At 40.0% G+C, this 13,095-nt stretch overlaps 1 protein-coding gene across 1 annotated transcript; it reads right to left on the bottom strand.

Moving 5' to 3' along the window:
• Positions 1-7,164: 7,164 nt before the first annotated feature.
• Positions 7,165-8,320, bottom strand: LOC137000694 (uncharacterized). Its single transcript, XM_067358033.1, has 3 exons — positions 8,299-8,320; positions 7,696-8,069; positions 7,165-7,617 (listed from the first exon to the last, which is right to left on the bottom strand). Exons 1-3 carry the CDS (start codon positions 8,318-8,320, stop codon positions 7,165-7,167), a joined length of 849 nt encoding a protein of 282 aa, XP_067214134.1.
• Positions 8,321-13,095: the final 4,775 nt, after the last annotated feature.

Below are 13,095 nucleotides of genomic sequence, written 5' to 3'. Positions count from 1 at the left end.
TAAAATATTTTGAATTTCCCAACTGATCTAATATGTCAGTAATGTTTGGTAACGGGAAAGAATCTCCGATCGTTAAGTCGTTCAGTTTTCTAAAATCTACGACAACTCGTAATTTGGCTTTTCCTGATGCATCTGGTTTTTTAGGCACTACTAAAAGTGGCGCGTTCCACTGACTCGAGCTTGGCCTTATTATTTTGTTATTTAGCATTTCTGTCACTTGTCGGCTCACCTCCTCCTTATGTTTCTCCGGCAGCCGATAAGGTCTCGTATTCGCGGGCGCTGCTCCGGCTCGCGTGGCGATCTCATGTTTCATCGCCTGTGTGCTAGACAGTGGTTCTCCGTCGAGATGAAAAATATCGCAATAATTTTCGCTTATTTCCAATATTGCTTTTTTCTCTTCTTCATTCAAATGGTCTATTCTTAAAAGATTTTTGACCTTGTTTTCACGTGACCTTGGAGTTGTTTCTTCCTTAACAGTTCCAATCGTGTGTACTTCCTCTTTTAGTTCCTTGAATTTTTCAATGTTCACGAAGGGCGTTTGAAAGTCTATTTCCTTGTCCGTGGTATTAATGACACTAACCGGGCAACAGTAGTCCTCTGCTTCCACTATGCAACTACCGATGATCACCCCTGGTTGTGTTTCCATTGCATGCACTATTCCCAGCACATTTTTGCTTGTCGATGCTTTAATTATTGTCTCGCTTCTGGGAGCTAGTTTTATGTTGTTATGCTGAAATAGTTTGAATGTCGTTCCCTCGACCGTCAATTTCTTTACGGGATAGTCCCATTTCGTGACGTATTTGTTTAAAAAGTCCGCTCCTAGAATACCTTCGTATCCTATCGGAAAGTCGTCTTTTACTACATGCATTTTATGCATTATTGTTTTATCTTTTAATGTTATATGCGCTTTTATCACGCCTAACGTGTCAGCTTTCTGTCCCGTGGCACCGACTAATGTTACCGTTTCGTCATATACGGGTGTTTCTTCTAATAGACTTTTTATTTTAATCAGAGTTAGTGTAGCTCCAGTATCCACAAGCATTGTTGCGTGTTCGTTTTTCGCTTCCACTATTAATAACGCGATTAAATCTAGATTTGCGTGTATTTTAGCTGTCTTATCTGTATGTGCTAACAACGCTTTTATGGGCCGTGTCTTTTTCTTGTTTGCTGCGTCATCTTCTTCGTCGTTGTCGGCCTTCTTTGCCTTATTCTCTTTAACTGTTTTATGTTGCGCGTTCTCTTTCGCATTCCCTTTTTCGGGTCGACCGTTTAATTGCCAGCACTCCTCCTGAAAGTGTCCGGGCTTTTTGCAATATTTGCAATATTTTTCTAATGCGTTTACTCTGTGTCCGTCAGCCTTCGGTAAACTGAATCGGTTCGCAAAACGACTTGTACGGCACTCACGCCCGATATGCCCCCATTTTCCGCACTTTGCACATTGCGGTGTCTTTTCCCGCGCTTTATTCGTGGTTTTATAATAGGCATTATATTTATTTAACGCTGGGCTTGGTCCTTGTAATTTTTCCTCAGCCGTTGCCACAGCAATAGCCTCTTGTAGCGTTCCGTAGTTCCTTGCGCGTACAATAGTTTTAATATTATCTTGTAATCCTATCTGGAAATTTTGTAACGCCAAGTTTTGTACGGTGTTTTTAATAGTGTTTTTCTCCATAATCGTGTGAGTTTTTCCCTCTATCATTGATTCATAGAGTTTCATAGCGAGTTGGTCCACTCTCAAACCAAAGTTTTGAGCACTTTCACCTTGTTTTTGCTTCAGGGTATTAAACTCTAATTGTAGGTGCGTAACACTCTTATGTGTAGTATAACCCCTTTCTATTTCCTGTTTTAATTGGGCGAACGATTGAATATTTCTCGTTTGGAAATCAAGTAAGATTTTCCCTTTCAGTTTTGTGCACAGTATAGCCTTGAGTAATTGTAGCTCCTCTGTTGGATCTATGCTTTCCATCGCGTAGGTACTAGCACTTAAAAACTCCTGTATTCTATTTGGTGCTGTCCCGTCGATTTCCGGTATTAGGCTTCGGGCTTCTTTCAACTGCATATAATTGTTAGAATGGGTTGGCCTATTCCTTACGTCAGCGGGGCCTTGGCCGTACGATACGTTTACTTCTGGTGCGTTCATCGCTCCACGTGACGCGTTATTTAGTTCACGGTTACTAGTTGATCCTTGTTGCTGCCCTTGTATACCGTATATTTGTGCGTTAAATCGTTCGTGCAAGTTAAGTATCTGTTGGTGTAAATGTTCTTGCAGCACTTGCGTTTGCGCTCGCATCTCGTTTATCGCGTCTGCTAGCACTCCGATCTGTGTCTCTATTAAATTCTCTTGTATGTCGCTTGTGGCATTGGTCACATTCCCGTCTATGTTGATCTGTCGCCGCGGAGGCTCTCCGTCCTCAATTCGTGCGGTTACGTCGTTTGGCGGTTGTGCCATTGTTATTTCGTTGTTTAATTCTCGCGGATCAAAGATACTACTATCGTACGTAGTCGATGCAGTCTCAGTGCGCTCCGATATTCTACTCAATGGCCTCGTGGGTGTAGGCCTATCCTGGCGCGAATCCTCGCTTACTCCGGATATTAAGCTGTTATCTAATTCGCGGAAAGAATATTCTCGCGTTGTTTCAACGTTTTCGTCGACGTTCGCGACGCTTTCGTCTCTATCGTTTACTACGAATTCTCGCGGTGTTTCGCGCGTTTCCCTCTCGGGGTTACTCAAGGTGTTTATTGCGCGTCGTCCTTGGTCGCTTAACAACCAGGATTGATTCGGTTGTAAACTGGGGTCGTTTTGACTCGGATTACCGCCTAGCCAATATGGAAAACCGTGTCCTTCGCGTCTTTCGGACATTCGCTCTTATTTTACTAATGTGTCTTTATTTCGACTTACATTAATACGCTCGCTCGCATGGTGTTGCGTTGCTCGCTGCCCAGTGCTTCGCGGTGAGGTCACGTTCCGTTCTCGCTGTGCAGTGGCTCTTGCTCGGATTTCGCTGACTCTGCTTGGTCGTTGTGCTTCGTCGGACTTTCTCAGCTGCTTATTGCTCGAACTGCCTTGACTGGACCGCTTCCTCGTGGAGATTTTATTTTCTTTTCTCGCTTTCACTTTTCGCACTTCTAGTTTCCGTGTTATTTTCGGCCACGCTGTTCCCTTGGGTTGATCGTCTTGGTCCTGCTGCCGTGCCCAGGCCACCAGGGTGTCCACCAACAACCGGACTACGGTGAAGAAGACGGATCCCACCGCTGCCACCAAAATTGTTACGCCGTGCCCGTGACTCAAAGATCTCGTCGCGGGCCAACGCAGGATTCGGGATCCGTCGTGTAGGGCCAAGGGGGTTGATCCAAGGGAGATAATTATTGAACGATGTTCAATGAGAAATAAAATATCTTTATTCACTTAGCACTCGCGTACACTTTATTTAACGGCTTCCTCACAGTCGTTACGATCGCGTAAGATACAAACTCGGAGTTCGCGATACCGACGTGCAGCTCGTGCTTAGATCAAACTTAAAAACCCGTGGTGACGATCGAGTCACCTTCTTTTATGCAGATCAGTATCAAGGTTAGCAACGTCTGCTTTCCGTGAATGCTGATCTACTTCGCTTGTTTGTGAGGCAATCCGCCGATCGTTTCCTCATGCGTTTAACGCCTCAGCGTTTAATTATAATCGATTGTTACTTGTCTAAAGAATAGCATTGGTCAATATCTTTGTTAATTTTAAATACCTTATTCGTCTTTCTAAGAACGTGCTTCGAGTTGAAAGTTTTATTTGCTAATTCTTTAAACAATAGCGTTGCTAAATTAAAATATCTCGTTGTAGTCTTTCGACACACAACATTATATATACGACAGCTTTATGTACAAGAGTTTTATAGAAGAGTTTTATAGAAATAGTGTACAAGTTTTTTCATAGTTCTTTAGTCCCACTTGGTGCCATTTCCTGATATCATATTTTTTTGTAAGAATTATATAGGATAGCTTTTTTTGAAAATTTTAATATACATGACAGGTTTTTTTGAAAGGTTTAATATATACGACAATTTTTTTGAAAAGTATATGATGCTTACGTGGTTTGATATAATGTGATGTCCAACATTCTTGATGTCGTCATTCCAAGCTACTACTTGGACACATCTCGTATTATTATTCAAGTAAAATTTATGAAACTTATATTGCTGGTTACTCCCAACCAAACGGGAAGATTCCATTCCACGTATCCAATTATCTCACTGTAAGAAGAACAGTAAAATAAACATGTAAATAAAATAAACATGTGTAACATATATTTAATTAAATAAATAAATTAAATTAAATATTATAAATATAATAAATTGCAAATTTATAACAAAAAAATTATATTTCTTTTTTTAAAAATATGTTTAAAATTTAAAAAATAAGCTTATAATGTGTACTTACACTGTTGAATCGAACTTTTTTATATTGTCGAAAACTTTATTTGGAGTTAATAAGTCTTCAACAGACAAATTTTCTGCGTTTAAATCTTGCTCGATTGAATTCTGCTCACAATGCGTTCACACATACATACAACTAATATAAAACGCGTAATATGCCAAAACTATACGTAGTATAGCGTGTGTTCGAGCTGGTGAGAAAAGATAAAGCTTTGTTCGTAGAAATATATTTATTTCTTAGTCAAAGATCTATGTGCAGTTGTGTTTGTGCCTTAAGTGCGCCAATGTCGCGTTCACGGCAAGGTGTAAGGCCGTGAGTTAGAATAAAAATAGGCGGGACCGGCCACGTTTTGATATAGATTACCGGTCCTAAAAAGGATGGCTCTATTGAGAATGCACGCTGCAACCCTTTCCCTGGCGTCGGAGGTATTCCGTCGGGGAAGTGCTCCTCGGTATTGCAGCTACTTTCCGAGCAAGCCCTAGGTGGCGAGGTCTGCGTAGCGATGGAACGTGTTTTCGATGTCACTTGTACTGCCGGGGCCTCGGTTTCTGTCGGTATGATCCGTCTGGCGAGCCGAGGAGAGACTAGTCTCCGTATGCGGATGTCTCCCGGTGCAAGAGTGTCCCGTGCAGGCCGGGTTAACTAGCAGAACTCCAAGGAAATGAGTTTCCACTGTGGAGCCTGCGGCGGTAACGGCGATGCTGGTGTGTCAGCGGGCCGCAGAGGAATATTCCTCGGTGAAGTGTACGGCCATTGCTGAAACTGAGTCTTTCGCTTTCGCGTCTTTCGAGACACTGTGAGAAAGCTAAGAAAACTTGTAGCGAACTAATCGCTAATTACGCTCTTTCAAAACAGAGCTACTACTTGAATCAAGGGCCCTTGTGTAGAGCTTGCCTTGAAGCGAGTGAGTGAAGAAAGAATCGAATCGACGCTCTTTTATAGTGAGTCAATCGATTCTTAATCGCGAGATAGTTTTACACCGCTTGCGCTATCTAGCCGTAAGCGTAGAGTTTGACTGAGGGCCTGCGGCGCGTAGTGGCATTGCGGTGTACTACACCGCTTCGGTACAGCGATCATAGAACTTATATATACAGGGTGTCCCAAAGCACCCTTAACAACTCTCGTGAGGTGATAGAGGAGATCGAGACAAACAAAAAAGTCTAATACCATTTTGCGATATTTGCAATAATAACAGAGATATTTAATGTTAAAGTCAGGCGAATAAGAGCGCGCCGCGAGAAGCGCTCGAGCCGCCTGAGCCGTAGGACGGCCCAGTGTGTATCATTATAGGCCGTCGGCGCGCGGTAAGGGGAAGGCAGCGCACCACTGCCCATGGTTACGTCGTCGTTCCCGCGTCTTACCGCGCCGCGCCAAAAGACTCGATAACCGATAGTACAAAATAATAAATAATGAAAATAATAATAAATAATAACAAATATAAATTAATAATTAAATAATAATATGTATAAAATGTTTGAGCACGTTTTCCGTAAAATATCGTATAGTATTTCAATACATGAGATAACGATTACAACTTGCATTCTGCTCTGCTTCACATAATTCTAGTGTCTACAGAATTGGCAAAACGTTCTACACTGAAAGAATTTTCTCTTAGACTTTATCCTGAAAATCATACACATGTTTGATTAACTTTACTAAACTACATAGTAAAATTAATCAAACATATTTTATATTTTATTGTGATAGATATTTTTATTTTTTATTGTGATAAATATTAATCATAAAAATTCTTATAAAATTCTTTCCAAATTGTCCCACGATTATCATGATTTTTAAAGTATAAATTATAAGAGAAAATTCTCCCTGTGTACGAATTAAAAAAAATACTAAGAGTTCCAATAGCACTTTTAATAGTTTTTCGATAAAAATTAAAAGATTCTATGTACATACACATTTCTTATTAAAAGAATTAAAAAATTAATTTATTAAAAATTAAAATTAAAAAATATCGTTTTAACTTTGTAAATCTAACACGACATTCTCTTCCCTAATTACTAACACGCATTAAATATTATAATTTGTAGCAAGACTTCCTGATAGCTGTTCAACTGCCAAAATGCTTTTTGCCAAAAATGATAGTATTTAATGTGTTTTAGTGCTTAGAATTAGAGGAGAGGAGTACGACACTTCGCAAATCTAACGTCGTGTTAGATTTGCGAAGTTAGAATATTTTTCAATTTCGATTAATTTAAAATAAAGAATGTGGAACTTTATAATTTTTATCGAAAATTGTAGAACTATAAAAGTGATATTAGAACTCTTAAATTTTTTTTTTAATTTGTTAAACGTCGTGCCTTCTCTCTCTCTCTCTCTCTCTCTCTCTCTCTCTCTCTCTCTCTCTCTCTCTCTCTCTCTCTCTCTCTCTCTCTCTCTCTCTCTCTCTCTCTCTCTCTCTCTCTCTCTCTCTCTCTCTCTCTCTCTCTCTCTCTCTCTCTCTCTCTCTCTCTCTCTCTCTCTCTCTCTCTCTCTCTCTCTCTCTCTCTCTCTCTCTCTCTCTCTCTCTCTCTCTCTCTCTCTCTCTCTCTCTCTCTCTCTCTCTCTCTCTCTCTCTCTCTCTCTCCCCCCCCCCCCCTCTCTCCACAGATAAATTCTATTAATATTTTTTCGAAATAAAATTATTTCGTAGCAAGAAAACGCTATCGTTTCCACACCACTCTGAGGTAGATAGCTTGGCGCGTTTTTTTTATAGTGGTTTCTCCAGTAGACCTAATCCACTCTCAAAATTTAATTCAATAATTGTTCGAAGTGCCTTTCTCGTGCTTGTAAGCAGAGGTCGGCTCTTCGAACAATTTGTCGCGTTGCACGGTGCGCTATATCGGGGGTAATAGTGTTGAAGGCTGCTATGATCGCCTCGCGTACCTCATCTTCGGTACCATTGCGACAATGTTCTACCGCAGCTTTTATGTATCCCCAAATAAAGTAGTCCAGCACGTTCAAATCTGGCAAACGTGCTGGCCAATTGATTGGGCCGCCACGACCTATCCACCTGTCAGGATATCGCGCATCTAAAATTTCCCGCGTACGACGGGAATAATGTGCGGGAGCTCCATCATGCTGATAAATCAGCCTTAGCCGCGTTTGTAAAGGTATATCTTCCAGAAGTATGGGCAATTCATTTTCAATGAACTGCGCGTACGTCTGTCCGTTGAGACGCGGCGGAAGGAAATATGGCCCAATCTCAAAATCGACAATAGAGATACATTATACAAGGACATTACTCGAAAAAAATTTTTCAATTAACAAAAATATATTTACCACTTTATTCGCAATTACGCTTGCCCATACATTTATCGTCCATCGATATTGAAAGGCGCACTGACGAATGGCGTGAGGATTCGCCTCTTGCCATATTAAAAAGTTCTGCGAATTAAATACGCCATTTGGCGTAAATGTGGTCTCGTCTGTCCACAAAATAAAATCGGGAAATGTATCATTTCGCCGACATTGTGCGAGAAATCTTGCGCATGTTTTATTAATAATTACTGAATAATCTACAATAAATTTAATTAAAAAAGAAAAATTAAAATTATAATAATGAAAATACCTTCGCAAAAGGTGATGCGTTGTATTTCGTCTCTTGGAAGAAGTTGTTGCACCCGTTGATAGTGGAATGGATACAACCCATTCTCCTTTAAAGAGAAGGCACGACGTTTAACAAATTTAAAAAAAAATTTAAGAGTTCTAATATCACTTTTATAGTTCTACAATTTTCGATAAAAATTATAAAGTTCCGCATTCTTTATTTTAAATTAATCGAAATTGAAAAATATTCTAACTTCGCAAATCTAACGTCGTGTTAGATTTGCGAAGTGTCGTACTTCTCTCCTCTAATTCTAAGCACTAAAACACATTAAATACTATCATTTTTGGCAAAAAGCATTTTGGCAGTTGAACAGCTATCAGGAAGTCTTGCTACAAATTATAATATTTAATGCGTGTTAGTAATTAGGGAAGAGAATGTCGTGTTAGATTTACAAAGTTAAAACGATATTTTTTAATTTTAATTTTTAATAAATTAATTTTTTAATTCTTTTAATAAGAAATGTGTATGTACATAGAATCTTTTAATTTTTATCGAAAAATTAAAAGTGCTATTGGAACTCTTAGTATTTTTTTTAATTCGTACACAGGGAGAATTTTCTCTTATAATTTATACTTTAAAAATCATGATAATCGTGGGACAATTTGGAAAGAATTTTATAAGAATTTTTATGATTAATATTTATCACAATAAAAAATAAAAATATCTATCACAATAAAATATAAAATATGTTTGATTAATTTTACTATGTAGTTTAGTAAAGTTAATCAAACATGTGTATGATTTTCAGGATAAAGTCTAAGAGAAAATTCTTTCAGTGTAGAACGTTTTGCCAATTCTGTAGACACTAGAATTATGTGAAGCAGAGCAGAATGCAAGTTGTAATCGTTATCTCATGTATTGAAATACTATACGATATTTTACGGAAAACGTGCTCAAACATTTTATACATATTATTATTTAATTATTAATTTATATTTGTTATTATTTATTATTATTTTCATTATTTATTATTTTGTACTATCGGTTATCGAGTCTTTTGGCGCGGCGCGGTAAGACGCGGGAACGACGACGTAACCATGGGCAGTGGTGCGCTGCCTTCCCCTTACCGCGCGCCGACGGCCTATAATGGTACACACTGGGCCGTCCTATGGCTCAGGCGGCTCGAGCGCTTCTCGCGGCGCGCTGTTATTCGCCTGACTTTAACATTAAATATCTCTGTTATTATTGCAAATATCGCAAAATGGTATTAGACTTTTTTGTTTGTCTCGATCTCCTCTATCACCTCACGAGAGTTGTTAAGGGTGCTTTGGGACACCCTGTATATGGAACAAAAATTGTCTAATTGGCGTGTAAGAGCCAAGATCTATAGAGAGAAGGTTACCTCAGTAAAACCGGTTGAGGGCGAGAGACGATGAAGTAAGGGGGGAACTAGAAACAGCTTGATGGCGAGGGGCGATGAAGGAAGGGGAGATCATCATTGCCCCTCTTGCCGTTCGTCCCTCTCTGCATTTGCCCCTCTTGCCGCTCGTCCCTCTTTGCGCATGAGGTAACCTTCTCTCTATAGATCTTGTGTGAGAGCATGAAGAATAAAGATCAGGAGGCCGAACTAGGCTTTCAGAAATGCGACCAAAATCAGGTTTCTGAAGTAATACTGGTGGTACTCGATAGGCGGCGTTCGAATCGCAAAACTCTTCACATATACATATACGCTTGCGTATACATACACAAGAACAAAAGATGTAAAGAATAGAAAGGTTATTGAGTGATATTAATGACTCCGGAAAGTAGTTTGGCTTCGGCCATGTTACAAGCAACATCGTTACGTCATTTTTTGCAACCTAACGGTTTTCTTGTTCGCAGTTTGCTGTGAACTTTTATGTCCCTGCCCGACTCGTGCTTTCAAGTTTAATCTTTTTTACCTACGACCCCAAATCATATGGCTGCAAGGGGAGTAATTCCCCAAAGCCAAAACATCATTGAATTGAATCAAACTCCGGAAAGTCACTTTCCTTGCGACCATTTGGTTGTAGAGAGGTTATTCTTTGGTAAGAAAACGTAAATTGTAATAATAATAAAATTGCCTAAATAATAAAAATTTTTTTATTATTTAGGCAATTTATTTATTGTTTTATTCTTCCTACCATATAATTTATTATTTTTTTTATTACTTGAATTTCCCAATTTACAACCGGGAAATGAACATATACGCGTCATTTCTATCTTCTGTCGTGTTTCTATCGTGTTCAATCGTGTTGTACCAATTTCAACCTAAAACTTTGTAAAATTGAGACGAGCAACCATGCAAACTGTGAGGACGGTGTCGTGGAACGCAAACGACATCTCGATTAGCATTTTGATATAATTCAGATAACCACTTTTGAGCTCATAATCTGACGCCATCGCCTATTAAGTTCGGCCTCCTGATCTCTATTCTTCATGTGTGAGAGCAACATCTAAAGGACAGAGATATATTTCTGTTCTTTGCGCGTCCTATTCGACACGATACGCATGTGCGTTAATTAGCCGCCAGTGTAGCGTATAAGATTCACAAAGTGCATGTCGTCAGTTCAAAATCCGTTTACACCTTTTTTTATTTTTTTTTATTTTATATAATAATTTTGTTGTTTCCTCTAATTTATAAGTTCTAAATATATGATACAAAAAATAAAATAGACGTAAAATAAGTTTTTTCTGTCTTTTATTCGTGATAAAAATGTATTAGTTTCGTGTACTTGTACGTACATACTTGACGTACATACTTTTTTTTTTCATTATAATTAGACATTTTTGCCTCGTGATACAATCGAATCTTAATATATACATATGTGTATGATACATTTAATTAATTGAATATTATTAAAAATTTCTTGGTTTCGAATGTGTTCAACCATTTCATCTTGAATAAAGCAACGAGAAAGAATATTATTTATCACTTTCGAAGCTAAGAAATCTTTCACATTTTTTTTTGAAAAATATTTTTATTTTCCCTAATAATTTTTTCGCACGCATTTGTGATGATAATAACATTGTTACTTGGAATAGTTAAATTCCCTCTATTTTTTTTTTCTATAATTCCATGCAAATTATTATTAGATACTAAAAAACGTGCACACGTTACACACATGTTTCTATTTCGAGTAATTTTGCGCACGATAAATCCACTAATATGTGTAACAACGTCTTCGACATATGGCGAAACTGACCGCAGTGCTTCGAAATAATCGTGATCCATTATATTAACTTCAATTTCTGTATCTCCGTCAACCGTATCGGCATACAGTGGTTCGTAAGGTTTTTGTGTGGTTGAGGATGCAAACAGAATACTTATATCATTAATCAAACAGTTATCCTTTTCTGATGCACTTATTTCATGCCTGACTAATAATTTTTTATATGCGGCTTCAAATTGTTGAGCATTTGGGTTGTTGTTAAAACCTCCTCGACTTCGGAGAGCACTAAAAAACGTTTCTAAGTGGTCTTGGCTAAGTTTAAATGTTAAAAGGTATTTTAATCCGACCTCCTTTGAATCTTTCCACAGTTCAAAAATGTTTCTTAAGCATATAATAAATCCCTGGAACCCTGTTTTCCTAATACCATAAATCATTAATTGATTTTGTGAATTTTCGAGTCTTTCAATGTAATTGATAACTTTTTACGTAATGTAGTTACTCACCGGTGATAAAAGACTGACTTTTCATGATTATCACATAAAATGCAATAACGACCCATTGCAAATACACCAGTATTAATAATACATCATAACAATATAACAATACACCACATATCACGATATAATAATCCGCCGTGGCGTTAGGTTAGGTGACAGGGAAAGGACGAAGAATCTAAACGCTCATTGGCGAAGCGCGATCATGCGCACAACATCAGGTAGTACGCGCAAAGGACAGAAATATATCTCCGTCTTTTAGATGTTGCCCTCACTTTTGCGCTGGTATTCCTGTTCCATATATATAAGTTCTATAGTGGCGGTATGCTGCCACACGTAGTTTTTAATATAAACGCGTAACAGAAACGTGCAACGCTTCTGATTGGTTACGCGATACGCGTTCCGCCGGCGGTCACAGCCCTAGCGGGGATGCTCCTGCTGGAGTTCCTAGCCGAAATGTACGGTGATGTATATTGGCGTACAAAGGAACTCCGGCAAACTGGGAGACACACCCAGCAGGAACCCGGGGCTGTGACAAGAATGAGGAAGCGAGCCCGGATGAGGGCAATCGACAGTTGGAGAAACCAACTGAACGATCCCAATATTCCGGGCCGCCGGACCATCGAGGCCATTCGGCCCTGCCTATTGAAATAGATAGACAGGGCCTGCGGGGGGTTGTCCTATCGCCTAGCACAGGTGCTCTCCGGGCATGGATGCTTTGAGGAGTACTTGTGCAGAATAGGCAAGGTGCCACCACTGTGCGGCCGACCGAGACTCGGCGCAGCATACACTGGAGAAGTGTCCAGCGTGGGCAGATGAGCGTCGAGCCCTGGTCGCAGTGGTTGGGCAGAACCTCTCCCTTCCTGCAGTTATGAAAACGATGCTGGAGGGAGAGGAGAATTGGAAGGCGGTCCTCTCCTTCTGTGAACAAGTAATGTCACAGAAGGAGGAGGCAGAAAGGAAAAGGAGAGGAGAGAACATAACTCCCCTCTCCAGCAGAGCAGGCAGGGGCGGGGCGCCGAGAAGACGCCTCGCCGCCTACCTAAAAAGAAGGAGAGTTTAGAACGGGGGAGGAGCTCTCTCTATCTCCCCCCTCAAAGGGCTCTCAAAATAAGAAGAAGAGGGAGACGAGAAACTCGGCGCCCTGCTCCCAAATACGGAAGCATGACCTGGGAGTGGAGAGCCAGGCGGATAATCCGTCGGCTCCCTTCCCAGGACAGAACAAGGGGGTCGATGCCCGGACGGGGGTCCGGGCATTGATCTCAAACCCCCTCCAAGGGGAAGATGAGGGAGGAGCAGAGGTGACCCTGCTTCCCCTCCCCCCTACAAGATAACTGAATAACGCCCCCATAGGGCAACCTGGGCAAATCACTGCCCAGACGGGTAAGGGTCGTGGATTATGCGACAGACCGGGGGGGTTCAGGAAGAAATGCCACAGGCGGTTCCC

Source organism: Linepithema humile, chromosome 6 (assembly GCF_040581485.1).
Source record: "Linepithema humile isolate Giens D197 chromosome 6, Lhum_UNIL_v1.0, whole genome shotgun sequence".
Lineage (NCBI taxonomy): Eukaryota > Metazoa > Arthropoda > Insecta > Hymenoptera > Formicidae > Linepithema > Linepithema humile.
The sequence above is the reverse complement of the archived record's forward strand: the minus strand, read 5'-3'. Positions and strand labels throughout refer to the sequence as shown.